This window comes from Sciurus vulgaris (genome assembly GCF_902686455.1).
Source record: "Sciurus vulgaris genome assembly, chromosome: 9".
NCBI classification, from domain to species: Eukaryota; Metazoa; Chordata; class Mammalia; order Rodentia; family Sciuridae; genus Sciurus; species Sciurus vulgaris.
The window spans coordinates 57454194-57474482 of NC_136469.1; the positions used below are offsets into that span (position 1 = coordinate 57454194).

General features: G+C 34.2%; 1 protein-coding gene and 1 long non-coding RNA gene across 5 annotated transcripts in view; one reads left to right on the forward strand and one right to left on the reverse strand.

Annotated features, from left to right (window-relative positions):
• Positions 1-3213: 3213 nt before the first annotated feature.
• Positions 3214-20289, reverse strand: part of BANK1 (B cell scaffold protein with ankyrin repeats 1) — a 328435-nt gene continuing 311359 nt past the window's right edge. For 3 of the 4 annotated variants that reach the window (XM_079153818.1, XM_079153816.1, XM_079153815.1), the window contains 5 exons: positions 18725-18788; positions 6267-6296; positions 5208-5260; positions 3623-3687; positions 3214-3367 (listed from right to left, as the gene is read on the reverse strand). In XM_079153818.1, the coding sequence (XP_079009944.1) occupies positions 3628-3687; positions 5208-5260; positions 6267-6296; positions 18725-18788 (207 nt within the window). In that variant the 3' untranslated portion in view covers positions 3214-3367; positions 3623-3627. The remainder of the gene's footprint in view (positions 3368-3622; positions 3688-5207; positions 5261-6266; positions 6297-18724; positions 18789-20289) is intronic. The other variant, XM_079153817.1, reaches the window with a different exon arrangement.
• LOC306669718 overlaps positions 11461-20289 on the forward strand; it is a 35393-nt gene continuing 26564 nt past the window's right edge. Inside the window, exon 1 of the long non-coding RNA XR_013766208.1 lies at positions 11461-11873. This is a non-coding gene — a long non-coding RNA (uncharacterized lncRNA). The remainder of the gene's footprint in view (positions 11874-20289) is intronic.

Here is a 20289-nt window from a genome sequence, read left to right on the forward strand (position 1 = left end):
ATAATAATGACTCAAACTACAAGGGTTTTCTCCTGAGAAAACCCTGAGAATAGTCTCATTTCTAAAACTTAGAGGTTCCATTGATAGAATAATGTTGATTTATGAAAATATGAGACTCATCTGTTGAGTACTTAGTAATTCATTTAAGCTTAAGCCATATATACTTCAAAATAAGGGCATTCACTTATGCTAACATAGAGGTTCTCACTTTCAAAACCTCTGTATAAAGTTACTGTTTATACAAAGTTTTAAAGTTTATAAAGTTACTGTTTTTATTTTTTTTAATTTTTTTTTTGCCTTTAACTTTTCTTTCTTTCTTTCTTTATTTTTTTATTTTATTGTAAACAAATGGGATACATGTTGCCTCTCTGTTTGTACATGGCGCAAAGGCATACCATTTGTGTAATCATAAATCCACATACAGTAATGTTGTTTGATTCATTCTGTTATTTTTTCCCTTCCCCCCACCCCTCCCACCCCTCTTTACCCTCTATACAGTACTTTCTTCCTCCATACTTGCCCCCCTCCCTAACCCTAACTCTAACCCTAACATTAACCCTTCCCTCCCCCCCTTTATGTGTCATCCTCCACTTATTAGCGATATCATTCGTCCCTTGGCTTACTGTTTTTATTTTAACAATTATTTTTCAGGCATCCATCCTGTTTCACTTCATAGTCTAGATAAAGGTTTCTCAATCTCAGCACCAATTGATATTTTGGACTGAATAATTCTTTGTTTTGTTTAGTTTAGAAATTTTAATCAGCATCCCTGGTCTCTGCACTGTAGATATCAAAAGTACGAACTCTCCACTCATTATAATAAGAAATGTCTCTAGATTTTGTGAAATGTCTGGGCAGAAGGAAAAAAAAAGTCTCAGTTAAGAACTGGTTCTTTACCACTTTGCATTTTTTTTGTTACTATTAAAAATTAACCTGGTAGAAATGAAGGGAGTTAATATTAAAACTCTTTTGATAGTATTCAGTACCAGTTCAAACATCTTTAGAAATCAAGAATGCTGGTAAATTCAAGGACCTGAGGAAAGGGACTTTGGAGATATGCCTTGAGAACAAAGCTGATTTGAAGACAGGATGATGACAAGGTAAAGATACATTAGAATCTGGCTGCTCAGCCTTCCAGGTTTAGTGCAAAGTCTTCAGAAGATCTCTTACAATCCTTCGTTTTTTGGCAGTGGCTAAGGGTCTTTTAGAAATATTCCAGATCTCCAAGGAAAAGTCAAACTTCTCTATTTCACCTCCCTGCCCCTTTGCCCATGTTCTCTGATTCTCTTCTACCAGAAGGAGAAGTCTATGTTATATGATGAAATTTTGCAGATAGTAGTCTAAATGTTCTCTATCTATGAACTTTATCTATGAACCTCATCTCAGGAGTGAAAAGACATTGCTTCCGTATGGAGCATTTTCAGTTGGGATCATTTCTACATTTGGATCATCCTTCCAACCCACTGCATTTCTTTATTTCTCATCTCTTTCTTTCATGCAACAGACTCATTCCAACTCCCCATTTCCAACCTTCTTCCCACAGCTCTGGTAAAACCGAACGGGTGAAGAATGGGAGCCATGGTGAAGGAAGTTTAGGGAGGACCTCCTTATTCCTAGGTTGATCTTTCTGTTTCTTTGTAATGAAAAAAGTAATACAATTCCAAGGACCAGAATGTCCAGGGAAAGAGGCCATCAAAGAAACTTTGACCATAGTGTTCATCTACATTAGTCCATTTCATAAGGGTAGCATTTACAGTCCTGGTTTTAGATTTCTGTGTATGTTAAAGACCTGAATAACCTACAGGTCTTATCTCCCATCTTTGCTTCTACTTGAGTATCAAGAAAGAAGTGAATTAATTGCATTATTGTTATAAAAGTTGCCATTTTAATCATCATTGAATTTCACATTTTTAATGCGAATAAAGCCAAGAGTGGAATAGCAGGCATTAGTTACAGGTCAATATGGAATTTCTTACTTTAGATATGATGTAATTATTTGAATTTTATGAATCTGGAAAACTGTAGTTTTCCCATTGCTCATCCTAAATCTTGAGTGGGACAGCCCACAGAAATTGAGACTCAGTGCATGGAAGGGTAGGTCATTTAAAAAAATCTTGGGTGTGAAAATATGAATTAGATTTCCAGAAGTCATTCAAAAGCAACTTCTATAGGGATTGATTAAGCTACTGTATTATTTTAAAAACTTGAGTTTATTTGAGGATGTTAATAGATAAAAGAAACCATTGATAAATACTTATACACTGACCTTAAATAGATATTTATTTTGATTCTACTATATGGATGCTATCTAGTGATATTGAGTTTATTTTATCTTAAATTTGGTAGATCTCTTTTAAACTAGTAAGTAGAAAAACTTAGTGGTTCTTAATTTATTTTGAGCAATCAGACATACTTTTAAGCATTTAATTTATTTGAGCATTTATAAATGGAAATCACAGTATGATTAAAAACTACATTTTGCAGGCTTGGTGGTGCACATATGTAATCCCAGCAACCTTGGAGACTGAGGCAGGAGGATTACAAATTCTAGGCCAGCCTTAGCTATTTAGTGAGGCCCTAAGCAACTTAATGTAGCAAGACCCCTTCTCAAGAAAAAAAAGAAAGGAAAAAAAGAGAGGGCGGGGATGTAGCTCAGTGGTAAAATGCCCCTGAGTTCAATCCCCAGTACCAACTATAACAACCACCACAACCACTAACTACATTTTATTCTAAGCTAACATTTTTTTCTAAGAAATAGGTTGATGAAATTATAAAGACTTAATGAAAAACATAGGTTGTGTAAATGTGTATTATTTTGAAACATACAAAATTTTTCAAAAATACAATATTCTCAAGGTTACAAGTAAATAAGCACTATCTAAAGGAATATTGCTGCAAACACAATGACACAAAAGCAATTGTCTAGATATGACGACTCTAGACTCTAGATTTGAAAGGCAAATATGTACTAAGTTGGTTTGTATTTTCATGATTACTCTAAGTAAGGGGGGAGTAATCTGTTAGTGCCATAAACTGGTCCAACAACTTTGCTACCCAGCATTTAACTTTACTTTTTTTTTCTTACTTTTCAAAATGAGAAGTAGCTGCTTCAGTGCAAAGTGCATTATAAAATGCAAGAATTTTCATAGAATGCTATTTGCCTATGACATTCTATTTTAACATTGATACACCCATTCGGAGCAGATATGACACCAATAAATTGTGGCAATAACAAATTCCCAAATCTAGAGTTTGCTTCTGCTTTCATAGTAGAGACTTGCCATGGAGCGAGTAAACAGTTCAAATGCAAGCTTGCTTCCCCCAGAAACCACAATGTTTGCAGATTCTTGAGTTTCATTAAAATAACCTGAAAATGAGATCACAGGAAATGTATTAGTGAATAATGGTTCATCAACTGAAATTTATTAGCTAGCATAAGATCACCCCTATACATAAATCTTTCTGAGAAACAATCACCTTTAGCTTGAAAAATACACATGTTTATTCTTTCAGGAGAGGACAATGGAATATTTAAAGATTTCTGCTTCCTAGACAAATGATTCCTTCAGGTCCCTAATAAGTCTGGTTTAGGTTTTCTAAAAACATATATCTAATATTTTACCTTCTTTAATGATCTTTCCTGCAACAGAAACCAAATTCCTTTTCAACTCGGAATTGAGGAGGAAGCTGAAAAATAAAAAGAAAACACAGAGCTAGCAACTTTTCCATTTTAAGGCTGAATAAAGAAATATGACAAAATCATGGTTGCCCCTCACAGTCATGGGAAAAACAGCTTTATAGCAACTGGCAAGACAATCTCCATCATAATCACCTCATGAACATGTATGACTGCATGACCAATATGTGTAATCAGAAAAATGAGAGATCACACTCTATGTACTTATAATCTATCAAAAGGTATAAATACATTCTACTGTAATGTACAACTAATTAGAAGAAATAAAATAAAATAAATTTTAAAAAAGGAAACAGAATACTGTAAATTTCAATTATATTAAAGCTCTTAAATTCAAATTTTATTTTGATTTTGAGGGAGAACTACCTGAGCATTTGGAATTTGCTTTCTTTTCCTATTATCCAAATTATTGTTCTCAAAAAAAAAAAATATGTGGCATGGTTGTTCAGTACTTCAGATTTTGAGGAAGAATCTTTGATTGGCAAAGATATTCATAAACTCCTCGATTGTGGGACAACCCACAATTCTTCTCTATCTGAATGAGTCTAATGAGTCTCTATCATATAGCTATATAGTTCATTGGTGGGCCATAAAATGATCCAGAAACACAAATATTTCCATCAGTTCTTTAGGGAGAATGACTTTTATGTACTTATAATTATTTGAAATATAAGAGTACTTAAAGGGTTACTAAAATGAAGAAAACTGAAGTTGTTTCATTATGAGAGCTTACCAAGGACTCTAATTTTGGATTTTAGGAAGAAATCTAGCTGCTGTATGACCTTTGGTAACAGTGTAAATTCTCTACATCACGTATGTAGAGAGTTGGAATAACAATTTTTACGAAGGCAAATCTGTGGTCAGGGCATTTTTGGTGTTGTTTTGATTGGTCTCTGTTTTCAATTGCTGCTCTTCTTGCTTAGTGTTATTTTTAGCTTCTTGTTAGCAATTTCTTTCCAATTAAGTTTATGATGTGAAGTAATGTACACTTGTATCAACAATATTTTGGGACTGTATTTTTCCTGTAAGTGGATTTTAAGTACTATCCATTCTGGTTCACATAGAATCATGATCTTCCTATTGTTAAAACAGACACACTCATAATTCCTCTAAGATTTTTTTGTCTGTACATGTTGAGTTCAGTACGTTTTGGCTTCACTGCATTTTTCCTTTGAGTTCCTTCTTTCTTTTTTTTCCCCAAATAATTTCCTTAAATTATGGCTCATACATTTTTTCACCCAAGTGTTCACCTAACCTATTTGGTTCACATTCATTTCAAAGTACATACAAGATAGAAAAATTTTTTATGCCATATTCTTTTTTGAGAGGTAAATCCATCCTCCCTCTCTCTCTCTCTCTCTTTCTCCCCTTCCATTCTTCCTACCTTTTCTTACAATACTGGGAATTGAATCCAGGGCCTCACACTTGCTACACAAGTGCTTTACCACTGAGCAATATTTCCGTATCTCTATCTTTATATTTTATAAAAATGAAAATAAAAACAACCTACCTTATGGTTGAAGGGATTATTATACAACATATTTTCATTGTGGGCAGTGTTACCTAGAAATACAAACTCTGTTACTGCCTCTTCAGTCATTCACATATATAATGATTCACTTATTCAACACTTTCAAAACATGACATGTACAAAGTCTAGGATATGGGTCAATAGAAAAACCAGTAAATAGATCAAAAGAGTGCATTCAAAAAGTCCCTTTGGCAAGTGTGCTGTTACTTTCTCCTACTTGTATGGATTGACTTGGGTCAGAAACGACAGTCACTTTAGAAACAATCTTTCCGATATCTTTGAGGAAAACTTTCCATTTGTTTAGAACATCTTCATTTTCTTTTCACCATTCACCAGGATTGGCCAGTTGCAAAACACACTTGCTCCTTCTTTTCATCATTGACCTATGCCATTGCTCCTCCTGGTTTTATTACATGCTTCCTATTTTCCATCCCAACTACACAACTCAGTTCTATTGCTTCTTCATCCCACAGTCAGTGCTTGGGTTCAGGCTGTAGACAGTTGACTCTGGATCATTCAATGGCTCTCCAGCAAGTCACTGAATCCTCTTTATCCTCCCAATATTCAGCATATATTACTCCCTTATCACGTTCCAGTGAATTTCTCTCTCATATGTTACTCAACTTTCATTTACTCTATCAATAATTTCATTTATCAACCACTGGCCTTCATTTCCATAAATCATTTTCAGTCTTTATAACCAATCTCCATGTATAATTCTTACATTTTACATGTGAGAAAACAGGCCTGGACAGCTTAAGTGACATGCCAAAGGTAACAAATAGTAAGTTGTGAATAGCCAGGTCAGTCAGTCAATGCACATGCTTGTTTTACTCTATTACAATTCCTCTGCCATTGCTGTTCTAGAATCACCTAACATTTATGTTGGATGTTAAGTTGTTTTACACATAAATGTAAAATCTATGTGAATGTTTACACTGACCTACCTAGACATATTGAGTTTTCATTAATATCAAAATTGGTTTTAATGTAACTTTGTTTTAGTCTTAGATTCTTCCATTAATACCACACACTTACCACTGGGATGATGCACAATGGTAAGTTTATCTAGAAGACAAAAAAACAGTCTATTGAGTTTTGTTCAACATTTATCCCAATACCTTTTCATTGTTTGATGGTATTATTTCTTGGTGGCTATGAATCTCAGTCTGATTAAAAAACAATTATTCACCCGAAATTTATCTCCCTCTGGTCACTGAGCAGGAAATCATGTCTTTCATTACTTTTATCTTTTTCTCTTCCAACACTTGCCCCAACGTATATGGTTTTAGGTCTGTTTGATAGTTAAAAACTTGCTACTCAGTCATGACATTCCTTTAGCCTGAGTTACTCCATTCTTTTAAAACATCAATATTCAGGAATAATTACTTAAAATATAATTTAAACATTTTTAAGTGTACATTTTTAAGTGTATAGTTTGATGATTTTTGAAAAATCTACATAGTCATGTACCTACCCAACCTATAGCATAGAGCCTATTTCATCTCTAGAGAATATTCCCTTATAGTTTCATGTCAATCTTCATTGAAACATTATTCATGATAGCCACCAATTTCTGTCTCTGTAGATTAGAATTCAGGTAAATGGAATTCCTATAGTATGCATTCATTTGCATCTGATGATTGAGACTCATTTCTATTATGTCTAATAGTATCCCTTCTTACTGCATGAGTAGTTATCTCATAGTATAAATATATCATGATATAATTACCTATTTTTCCTGTTCAACTTTTGGATCATTTCCACTTTGGATGTTATGAATGAAACTGCTATAAACTTTTTTGAATATGCCTTTGGGTGGATACCTACTTTTATTTGTATTAGAAAAATACCTAAGGTTGTAGTGACTAGGTCACATGTTAAACTTTTCCAAAGTCATCATCACATCACTCTGTACTGTCATCAGCAATATAGATAATTCATGTCCAGCTCTGCATACTAGCCGGCACTGAGGTCTCTCTGACAGTCTTTCAAAATTGTGTTTATTAGAGTTGTTCATTGCTATCTCATTGTAGTTTAAATTTGCCTTTTCCTGAAGATTGATGATGCCAGGCATCTTTTCACATTTGTTTTTGTAAATGAAAATCTGGGTGCTTAGGAATGCCTGGTGCTAGGTATGACTGGGTGCTAGGTATGCCTGGATGCTGGGCTGTTATTGCTTATAGGTTTCTTAGCAGATATGTATTCATAAAGAAACATACATAACTATGTTTCTATATTCATTATCATATATATATAAACATATACATGTAGTCATGATTTTTTATACTTGTTTCTTCAATTCCAAAGCAACATCACCATATTCATTCTAGTCTTTCACGTTTTCTTAGCTAGAATCCTTGTCTCTGACAATAGGAAAACTGGCACTCATTATCTGTAGTACATTTGACCTGTTAGCTCAATCCTAGAATATCCATATGGTAGTTTTAAAATTGTTAAACTATATCCTTGTGAAGAAATAGACCCTACTAACTGTCATAAAGTACAATTTTATCTACTATTCTTTTCTATTTTTAGCTCCACTGTTTTCTAAATTTATTTACATTCCTTTCCCCCCATCCTCATGCAGTATGGATATTTTATTTGTAATACTAATCAGCTAATTTATTTTCTGCTTATATACAGTATTGACTCCTTTCCCTCCCCAGTTCTTTTTTATGAAATATATAAAATATTAACACAGTTCTGAAAGTCAGAAGTATATACAGAGAAGAGTATACACAGAGAAATATGGATTTTTTAGCCAGTTTAGGTAAGTTTTATTTTTTAAGTAATTTGTTCTTTTACCTAAGTGATAAATATATTGTCAAAAATTGTTACATTTTCTTAACGTGTTTTTTAACGTCTAGAGGATCTGGTGTGATAACCCACTTTATTTGGTTTCTACTTTGGATAACTTTTTTCTTTTTCCTTGATAATTCTTCCCATGATCTTATCAATTTTATTTACTACTTATAATTTATTTTTGGCTTTGTAAATTCTCTCTTTTGTTCATTTCTTTCCCTTTTTAAAAATTGATTTCTGATCTGGTTATTTCTTTACTCTTTCCAATTTTTTTGCATTTCCTAAATGGAAAGTTAAAGCATTGATCTAAATTTTTTTTGTTTTTAGCATAACATTTATACTCATAAAATTTCCTCTAATTTAACCACTTTACTATTTGAGCTTCCTTCTGCAAATTTTGATACATTTCTTCCATTATCATTTGGGTTGCAAACTTTTCATTTTTTTATTTGATCCATTGGTTATTTTGAAATGTATTTAATTTCTAAAAATTTTAGAAAAATTTTCTAGTTAAATAATTTGTTTTTTTTCTAATTCACTTTTACTGTGGTAAAACAATATGATTTCAAAAGACTGGAATCTTTCAGAATACATGTGAACTTTCAATTCTTTTAAGTAACATAATGTTTGATGGTTCGGATATGTTCCATCTTGGTGCACCTGCCATGCACACCTCTAACAAACGTGTATTCTGAATTTTTTGGATGCCTTGTTCTGCAAGTGTCAATTAGATCAAGTTAGTTGAAGTATAGTTCTGGTCTTCTGTATTTCCATTGATTTTCATTTATTTGTTCTATTAATTATTAAGAACAAAGTGAGAAAATCTCTGAGCACTGTCAGGGTGCTTCATGAGTTTTGCATTTGGGCTTTAGGATAATTTTATCTTCCTAGTAAACTTCCTTTTTGTCATTGCATAATATCTACTTGTATCTCTTGCAGTAATCTTTGTCTCAAAGTTAATTTTGTCTTCTGTTAATGTGGCCATGCCAGCTTTCCTATGCTTACTGTTGGTGTGGCAGATTCTTCACCATCTTTTACTTCCAAAATATGTATGTATTATATTTAAAATGTATGTCTTTTAGACATCAGAAACTTAGGTTGCTTTTTACCCAGTCTGAAAATATCTGAGTTTTAACTGAAGTATTTAATTTATTTATATTTAACATAATTATTGAAATAGTTCTGTTTAATACATACAACCATCTTGTTCTTGTCTTTTCCCTTTTCTGTTTTGCTTAAGTTCCTCTTCTGCTTTCTTGTTTTCTATTTGGTGAATCAAATGATTAATTAATTAATTAATTAATTTTTTATTAGAGCTTTATGGTTATACTTAGTGGTTGGGTTCAACCTGAAAAGCTCATCTACTGATAGGTACCTGGGTTGATTCATAATTCAGCTATTGTAAATTGTGATACTATAAACATTGAGGTGACCATGTCACTGTAGTACGCCGATTTTACATCTTTTGGGAAAATATCCAGGAGTGGAATAGCTGGGTCATATGGTGGTTCCATCCCTAATTATTTGAGGAATCTCCATACTGCTTTCCAGAGTGGCTGTCCTAGTTTGCAGTCCCACCAATAATGTACAAGTGTACCTTTACCCTCATAACCTTGCCAGCATTTATTGTTGTTTGTATTCTTGATCTTTTCCATTCTGACTAGAGTGAGATGAAATCTTAGTTCAGCTTTTATTTGCATTTTCCTGATTTCATATTTGTTGGAAATTTGTATTTCTTCCTTTGAGAAGTTACTCTTTAGTTCTTTTGTCCATTTATTAATTGGTTTTTTTTGTTTTTTTTTGGTGTTAAGTCTTTTGAGTTCTTTGTATATCCTGGAAATTAATGCCCTGAGGAGTGGTAGCCAAGATTTTCTCTAACTCTGTAGGCTCTCTCTTCATGCTTTTAATAATTTCATTTGCTGTGCAGAGCTCTTTAGTTTGATAGTGTCCCACTTATTGATTCTTGGTTTTATTTTTTGTGCTTTGGGGGTCTTGTTAAGGAAGTCATGCCAGCACCTGTGTAATGGAGTGTTGACCCTGTTTTCTTGTAGCAGTTGTAAAGTTTCTGATCTAATTCCTAGGTCTTTGATCCATTTTGATTTAAGTTTTGTGCAGGTTAAGAGAAAGGGATCTAACCGCATTTTTCTATATATAGCTATCCAGTTATCCCAGCACCATTTGTTTAAAAAGGCTGTATTTTTTTTTTTTCAAGGTATAATTTTGGTACCTTTTTCAAACATCATGCAGTTATGGGCATATGGATTTGTCTTTGTGTCTTCTATTCTGTTCCATTGGTCTTCATTTCTATTTTGAAGCCAATACCAGCTATTTTGTTAGTATAGCTCTGTAGTATAATTTCAGATCAGGTATTGTGATGCCTACTGCTTTACTTTTCTTGCTTAGTATTGCTTTGGCTATTCTGGATCTCTTGTGTTTCAAATGAATTTAAGAATTGTCTTTTTATAATTCTGTGAAGAATGTGATAGGAATAGATGGTGATTGCATAGAATCTATATTTTGCTTTTGGTAGTATGACTGTTTTCACAATATTGATTCTACCTATTCAAGAACATGGGATAGCTTTCCATCCTCCAAGCTCTTCAGTTTCTTTCTTCAGTATTTAAAGGAATAATTGACACAGGAGCAGAAATATCTGTGATTTCTGTAAGACATTGGCAAAACGGATGAACTTTACATCCAGCTCCTGCTAATTTAGAAGGTATTGGTCAGATTTCTCAGCCTGCCCAGTATGCCCAGTATCTTCAGTGGGAAGATGAAGATGGCAACACAGAACTTTTAAAACCTATGTCCTTGAAAGTTTGCCAATAAATTCATGGGGTCATGATATATTAAGCAATATGGGAGTTTTGTTAATGAGTCCTAATTCAGTGGTAACTTCTCACATGCTTAATCAAGGATTTATCTCCACTAAAGGATTGGGAAAAGATCAACAAGGAAGGTGTTCACATGTGCCACAGTCCTCTCATCAAGGACAGTATAGATTGGAATATTCACCTGATCAGCCTTTTTAATGGGGGCATTGATTTCTTCCCTGACCCAGAAAACAGCAGAAAAAGTTAATTGGCTGTCTGATGATCCTGTCTGTTGATCAATGGCTCCTTACAGGGGAAAACCTTCGAGTGGTTCATATGTTCAAGAAGAGCTTCAAGCTGGTCACACTGAGCCTACTTTTAGCCCATGGAATACCCTGATTTTTGTAATAAAGACAAAAATCTGATAAAAGGAGATTGTTACAAGACCTTGGAACAATTAATTGGACTATGGAATTAATGGGTGCTTTACAACCTGGGCTTCCTTCTCCTACAGCTATTCTTCTTGACCATTAATTAATAAATTGGAATTGCTTTCTCATAGTTTATATTAGAAAGATATCCAATATACTAAAGCAAACCAGAAAAAAAATAGTAATAGATTTAAAAGATTTTTTTTCACTATTCCTTTGCATCTAGAAGATTATAAGAGATTTGCATTTAATATCTCTGCTGTGAATTTCAAGGAACCTGTAAAAATTTCAAGGACTTTCTCAGCTGGAAAGTTTTGCCTCAAGAAGTTTCTACTCATCCCATTTGGTTACCTGAATGTACCATCAAACATGGAGGACCTGAAGTCAAAGTTCAAATGACTATAGGTTGGACCAAGGTGTTGATCTCGACCCCACAGTGGGAATGAGAGACTGAGGAAGAACAGGAGCACTCCATGGACTCAGAAAGCCAACCTGCCAACATAGGGACAACTAAAGTATCTGATGTCCAGGGCCGAGTGGATGACTGAACAACAGGTGGGTCATAAGTCTCCAACCAGCCTCTACTGAGATGCCAGGTAAGTGAAGTTTATGGAGAAATTTTTTGGACCTATTTCCCAGATCCACCGTTAGTACATCCAGCTGTGTGGGCTGGAGAATCCATCCCAGTATTTACTAATGATACTCATATGATGAGAGGTTTTACAGACAAACACATCACACCTATTCATGTAACTGGATTTAATTATAGTGACTACACTAGGAATCTACCTGTATGTTGGTACCATGAAAAACATGCTCACTGTTTAAAAGTAACCTTCAAGGAAAAGACAGCATATGGGGAACCAAGACTAGCTAATCATACTGGCCCTTGTGACTTAAGATCATATGTCCAGACAGTTATTAAAATGGGACTTTCCCAAAACAAGATAGTCATTCCCACAGAACATCCACTAATATCTTACTGCTTACTCATTCTGCAATAGAATTTGGCACCTTTCCTAAATGAATGGAATGTGCAAATATCTTGCCAGTGTAACACAAAGTCTCTAGAAATGGTGGATATATTTTGGATTTTTCTTCAAGAATTGAGAAGAGACAGCTATGTTCAGAGGATTTGTTGGTAACATCCTGACTTTTGGTGATGGTAGCATGTAAAAGGATCTGTGGTGTTTAATAGTTGCTTTGGCTTTTCTCCATTATACAGGTGGCTCCATGCCTGACTATAGACAGGAACTGAAAAGCCTGCTATGGCTTGCAGGCCTGTGTTCAATCTTCTTATGCTTTAATTTCTGGAAATGTAAGAGTAAAAAGAAAAGGAGAAAAATATCATATAACCTGTAAGAGATATAATCTGACTAATTGTATCACAAGATATAATAGAGAGAAAGGAGTACTCATTCTTTATCAAGCCTCCTTTGTTTTACTCCCGGCTAACATGTCAGGACCATGGTATGCTAATATTAATACAAGTTTAATAACAGATGCATGCCCAGCTAAGGAGACCACAATGTGCTATTGACCTTATAGTTCTTGGAGTAGTTGCTTTAATATCCTTTATAGCTTCTACTGTGACAGCTTCTGTAGCCTTATCTTAAAACATTCAAAATGTTCATTTTCTAATAATTTGGCTTGAAATACTTCCAAGGCCCTATGCAATCAGGTAAATATTGATGAAAAGATTGAGACTAAAGTAAATGCTTTGGAAGCTACTGTCATAAATATTGGAAATGAACTTTCAACTCTCAATAAGCAGAGGCTTGGATGCCATGCCAGCTATAACCATATCCGTGTTACTACAGTCAAATATAATGCTTCCCAATGGGATTGGGAAAAGGTAAAAATCATCTAATGAGTATTTGGCATAACAATAATAACAGTTTGAACCTTATGGAGTTGTATCATCATATCCAGGATATTCGGAAAAGAAGAAAACCTGGATTCTGTGTCTTGAGTTGAATAAGTACTTCATAACTTAAGTGGCTTTGATCCTGGAACTATGTTAAAACATTCTACATGGTATATTTTTGGCATGATATGTTTGCTACTAATTCTCTTTTGTGAGATGATAATAAGTTGTCATACCCTCAGAGAGGAGATCTGGAAACTTCAAGAAACTGTATACCACTTGCAGTTTAAAAAATAAGGAAGCGGGAGATGTTGGAAGCAGTTAGTAAAGCATCACTCTGAACTATGCAAACCCTGGACAGTGAGGTGCTGCTTCTGGGAACCCTGTGGGGTGAATGCCTAGGGGAACACCCATTTGCAGCATGGCTCCTGTTGATAGGGGAGATTCTGTGCTTGTCATGGAGTTCTCTGGTTCAAAACCCCTTGATTTCAAATCCCTGCTGCCCGGAGTAGAATAGATGGGTGTAAGCTGTTGAGCCCCAACCGGTGTTGTTTTTCTCAACTTCATCCTGTTTACCTCAAGAGGTTTTTCACACTGAAACCCTTTGTTGTTCCTATCTATAAAAATAAAATGTGGGCTCTTATTCTTTGTTAGATCCAGTCTCCACCAGAGCTGGATCATTTCCCTGTGTCCCCACTTTTCACTAATAATTGAGTCTTGTTTTATTTCTATAATTTCTAATTAATTTTCTCAATCTGGCTCACCACCTGTGTCATTAACTGTTCACCCCCTGTGCTGGCCATGGGCGGACAACAAGTGTTCTATGATTTTCATGTTAGATCTCTTTTACATTCTTAAGTTAATTCCCAAGTATTAATTTTTTTGAGGTCATTGTTAATGGGATGATTTTCCTGATTTCTTCCTCAGCTGAATCACTACTGGAGTATAGAAGATCTATTGATTTTTGGGTGCTACTTTACTGAACTCATTTATAAGCTCTAGAAGTCTGTTGGAGTTTTTGAGTCATCTAGATGTAGATTCATATTATTCACAAACAGAGATAGTTTGATTTCTTCTTTCCTTGTTCGTATCCCTTTGATTCCCTTTTCTTTCTGATCACTCTGGCTGATGTTTCAGAGACTATATTGGTAGGAGCCAAAGAGTGAACAGCCTCGTCTTTTACCTGATTTTAGAGGAAATGCTTTTAGTTTTTCTCCATTTAGTATAATGTTGGCTTTGGGTTTTTCAGAAATGACCTATTATTTATTGAGGTAAATTCATTTAATCCTTACCGTCTCCAAAATTTTTAACATGAATGGGTGCTGGATTTTGTAAAAGGCCTTTTCTACAGCTGTTGAGAGGATCATGTGATTTTTCTCTTTAATTCTGTTTAAGTGATGAATTATACTTATTCATTTGTACATACTGAACCAACCTTACATCCCTGTAATGAAACCCACGTGATCATGGCGTTTAATCTTTTTGATGTGTTTTTAAATACAATTTGATAATATTTTATTAAGAATTTTTGCATCTATGTTCATAAGGAATATTGGTCTGTAGTTTTCTTTCCTTGATGAGTCTTTGGTTTTGGAATTATGGTTATACTGGCTTCAAAGAATATATTTGGGAGTGTTGCCTGTCTTTTGATTTCATGAATAATTTGAGAAAGACTGGTGTTATTTCTGTGAATGTCTGGTAGAACTCAGCTGAGAATGCATCAGGTCCTGGACTTTGCTATTAGGGGAGTTTAATTGCTATTTTGATTTCATTACTTGATATTGATCTGTTTAGGTTTTCAATATCTACCTGATTAGGTTTGGGCAGGTTATATGTGTATAGAAATTTGTGAATGACTTCCAGAGTTTCTAGTTTATTGGAGTAAAATTTTCAAAGTAGATTCTGATAATTCTCTGGATTTCAGAAGGGTCTGTGGTGAGATCTCCTTTTTCTTTTTCTTCTGTGTTCTTGTCAATTTACTTCTCACTTTTTTTTTTTTTTTTTTTTTTTTTTGGTTAGTTTGGCTAAGGTTTTGTCAATCAATTTGTCAATTCTTTGTCACATTGACCCTGTACATTGTTTTCCTATTCTCAAACTCATTTATTTCATCTCTGATCTTATTTATTTCCTGTCTTCTACTGGTTTGGCATTAGTCTGTTCTTTTTCTAAGGCCTTGAGGTGGAGCATATGATTATTTATCTAATTAGAAATTATCTTTCTAATTTTTTCATGTAAGTACTTAGTGCTATGAATTTTCCTCTTAGAACCATTTCATGCTATCCTGCAGATTTAGATGTTGTATCTTTGTTCTCATTTCTTTCTAAGAATTTCTTGATTCCTAATCTCATTTCTTCTTTGGTCCATTCTTCATTTAAGAGAATATCGTTCAATCTCCATGTGTTTATGTGGTTTCTATTATTTTTCTTGTTGTTGATTTCTCACTTCATCCCATTATGATCTTCAAACAATCTTCTAATGATTCATTTAATTTGCTCTCCTGTTTTCTTAGATATGCTGCTTTTTGTTTACTTTTAGTGGTTGCTTTGTAACTAAAATCTGCAACTTTAATTTATCTGAGCTATTTTGAAGCAGGGATGTATCCCTTCACGTTTCATGCCTCACAACTGACCTGTCATACTTTCTCCTTTACCCTATCCTCTTACTTCATATTCTACGCCATACTTTATCGTGTAAAATTTTTGCAAACACATAGTTCCTCTTATCTGCACCCTCTGTCCTTTTTTGTGATTATTTTAATATCTTTTCTCTCTTCCCATGTTTTCAACTCTAGCTTAAATGTTAGCATTTTTCTTGTTTTTGAGTGTTAGTTTACAAAAAGATATAAAAGGTAATATTTTATATCTATCTGCTTTGTATAATTCTGTGTTCTTTTTCCCTTAGTGCAGATCTGAGCTTCTTTTTGTTAATAACTCTTTCAATCTGCATGGTATTGTTTAGTGTTTATTTTATTGAAGTTTTACTATGAATTCTCAAGTTTCATTTTTCTTCTGGTTGCTTTCAAGTATTTTCTCTTACCTTGCCTTGACCACAAGTTGCCTAGGTGTCACTCTTTTAAAAATGATGGTTTGTTTTTGTTTTTGTTTTTGTTTCTTTAAGTTCTTAGAAATCCATGAAAGTTGTTTGCATTAAATTTGGTAAGTTTTTGGACATTATTTCTTTAAAAATGTTTGTTTCATTCTGTGGCTCTAATCACATGCATAATAAACTGCTATTTTACATGTCCCTAGGGGTCTATTCATTTTCAAAGTTTTTTTTTTTATCTCCCTGCTCATCATATTGGATAATTTCTATCACTCCATATTCACATTCACTGACTCTTACTTTGCTATAGTCAATTTGCTGATGAACTCATCTGATATCTTTTTCATTTTTATGCTGTAATTTTATTTTCTATCATTTTTACTTGTTCCTTTATGTAGTTTCAGTGTTTCTGTTGATATTTCCTATTTATTCACTTGCTCAAACCATTTGTTTTAATTAGGTAAGTATTTTTATAAGAGCTTCTTTAAAGTTTCCATCTGCTAAGGTGAACCATGGTGTCATCTTAGCGGCAGTTTATATTGATGGTTTTCTTTTTCTTCACTATGGATTCCTTTATCTTTGTATGTCATATTTTTTTTCCTTATTTTGAAAATTGAATCCTGCCACTTATAACCTATTGCAAATTATAAGTTCTGTGATATTCCTCAAATTAGTATAGGTTCTTGTTTTAGCAGTTTTAACTTGAGCTTGCGTAGGTTTGATTTTATTCCGTTCTCAATATTGATTTAGAGAAACTCAGGTGTTTTATAAGGACCTTGGAAAGACCCCAGCAGACAAACTCTATCTCTGATATGCATGTTGTAGACCTTAGCTTTAGGCTTTGTTGGGGCACACATAGGGGAGTTGTTACTCTACGTCATGGTCCTTTCTCCTTACATCTCTTGAATATCACAGCAGGATTACAGGTGTTTAAAGAAGGCAGGACAGAAACATAGACAGCCCCAACAGGGCTTTTCTCTAACTCTGCTCAACCTAAAGGGCTTCTGTTTGCTTTCAGTGCCCTAGAAGTTGCTATCTTGTATACCTGGAGTGGTTTTACTTTGCACTTACTCCTCATCTTTCAACCTTAGACTTGAGGAGTCCCACACACCGGTGTCTGAGACCATTCCTCTTTAATGACCTATCACACATGATCCAGTAGGTTCGGCTGCCTTGATTTACAATCCCTAAAATCTACAATTTTCATTTGTCTATTGTCTATTTTCTGAAATCAGAAGCTTCCTATCTTTGACCACTATTAACATTCCATACAATAAGAGTTTATGTCTGGTACTATTTGTTCCATCGTGGCTGAAAGGAGAACTAATTGATTCTTGGTTATGACGACAATGATTAAAAACATTGATTTTGAATCCAAACAGAAATGGATTTCTTCAGGTTCTTGGGTGTTTGCTTGTTTGTTTTTTAGTTTCCAGAAGCCTGTTCCCTTATTTATAAATTGGAAATAAGGCCTACTAAGTAGGGTTATTATAAGAAACAACAATGTGTAGTACATGCTTTGTAAATATTAGCTGCTGCTACTGCTACTACTACTTAATGTTCCTTAGAAAAATTATTTTCAAAAATTTTAAGTTTAGAAGATATTAAAATTTAATCTTATTCTATATAGTAGAATGAAGTTTTGTAGGGTTCAGATATCTATAAATCAGATTCATATTTATGACCTTAATTATTTGAGAAAATATATTTCTGTTTTAGAAAGCATTTCTTAAAGAACTTAAAGAATTCTCTATGGAAACATAAAGAGCTCAATAATATGAAAAGAAATGAATTTCCACATGGTGAATTTCCACATGAAGCATTAGCTAAAAGCTACACAATATTGTTGAAAATGGAAGAGATGGAGGCTTTCAAGCCTTTTTAGTGGTTGTTAGTTTTTAATTATCTGTGCAGGAGGAGAGACTTGGGAAAAGAATGGTCAGATAGTGACAACATAATTTATTTGCAACTTTGGAGTGTGTTCATCTTTGGAGAAGATTTACCATCTTGATAATGTTTGGTTTGTGTTAACATTGAGTGCTGCTCCACCACCAGAACAACTGTTCATTATCAGTGGGGAATATGCATTGCCAAGAAGTATATGAGCTCTAGGAAAAGTCAACCTGAGATTTATTATTTAAAATAATTCACATGTGGATAATTTTGAGAATCGACTACATTGAGAATATTCTACCTTATTAAAAGTGTGACTCCTTAATTATTTGATTCCCTAAGTAATGGCAAGTAAAAAAACTGGAGCAGAATTTTATTATTTATAATTATCAGATGTAAGAAATGGCAATAATTGAAGGGCCATTGTGGGCTACAGAACAGAAACGTTAACTCACACAGGTACTCCCAGATGTATGTAAAAATCACTGTTGTATTTCAGACAAGAAACCCGAGAACCAGAGTTTGAAACTCTCTAGGCCAGGCAGGTGGGAAGCGATGAGGTATAGTTATGAACACGGGCCTATTTGACTACACAGTCCCTGTGTTTTCTATTCTATTTCTATTTTTGAGTCAAATTTCACTTACCAAAGAAATTTTCTTCTTCTGGCCTTTTCCCAATAATGCTATCTCGGAGTTGACGTAGTTTTTCCTGAATGAGGATAGAGGACATAGAATATAGAACCAGGACATAGAAGTCAATGGTTAAGATTTTTTCATGGATCAAGATGAAAACATTGGCTACTATTACCAAAATCATCACTACTCTTTGGTATTAATGCACTACCTAGGATGTTCCAATCACCATCCTTGGTACTTTTCATGTATTTTCTAAAACTTAATTCTGAACACTTTATGAAATGGTTGTAAACTGTCCTCATTTCACTTCACAGACATAGAGAATAAGGTACAGAGATGTTGAGTAACTTTCCCAGATCAAACAGTAATAAGTAGTGGAGTCAGCACTGTAACCAGATTCTAATGTCTCTGGGAGCTGTTTTCCCATCCTAACGTGTTTGGGGTCTACTACATTGGCTGTTTGGTGTCTGTTATGGTTTGGATATTAGGTGTCCCCCAAAAGGTCCTGTGTTAATGCAGGACTGTTCAGAGGCAAAATGATTGGAATGTGAGAATTGTGACTTACTCCATCCAAATTTAAAGGGACTGACCGGGTGGTGACTGTAGGCAGGTGGGATATTTCTAGAGGAGGTGGGTCACTGGTGGCATGCCCTGGAATGCTGCATCTTCCTGTGACCCATTCTCTCTTTTTGCCCTCATGGCTTTCCCTGAAGGCCTAGAAATTATTTCCATTGCTCTACATATCTTCCCCTCTCTGGAACCATGTTCTTCAGGCCGTGATGTGATGAGGAGTGAGAAGAGCAAAAGATAAGGCTTTCCCCTTCTGCATCATTCCATCTCCACTGCCATGGATCTTACAAGGGTTTTCATTATTCTGGAAACTCTTCTACTATTAGTTCTATTTGAGTTGTTTTCAATAAAAAATATAACTTCACTGTTACCTCTGATGAATTCATCCAAAGGATACAAATGACTACTTTTGCAACTGGAAGAGAATATTAAAAACTATGTCAAAAAGAGAGGGTGTGTGTTGGGGAACAGGGAAAGTGTTCTTTTTTATTTTTCGGCTGTTTAGACTTTTGTTGAGGTCCCTGTATTGAGTAATAATATCTTTAACAGTCACTAAGTTTCAGATTGTTATGAAAAGTAGTTTTTGTATCTGGTAGCCTACATTTACAGATTAAACAAAAATACATTTTTTTTCATAGACACTCATGGTTTATTATCCCATTATCCCTCCATGTCAAATGAGTCAGATTGGTTTCCATGTAGAGAGTATGGTTCACCTTAAATTCTTCTCAAAATAAGACTGTATATAAACATGCAGACAAAATATAAGCAACCAGGAGTTTAGTAAAACAACTAGTGAAATCATTTCCAAAGTGGAATTACTCTAAATTGAAATCTTTATTAAGGGTTCAGGAGATAAAGTATGTTTGACTTACTTCAGCAAAATGTGTAAAATGTAGCACTGCTAGGAAAATGTTTACTAAGTTTATATTTATGCACATTTTGCCTGATTTCAGGATAAGAGAGATATGATGATGATGATATTGGCAAGGGTAGAGAAGCAG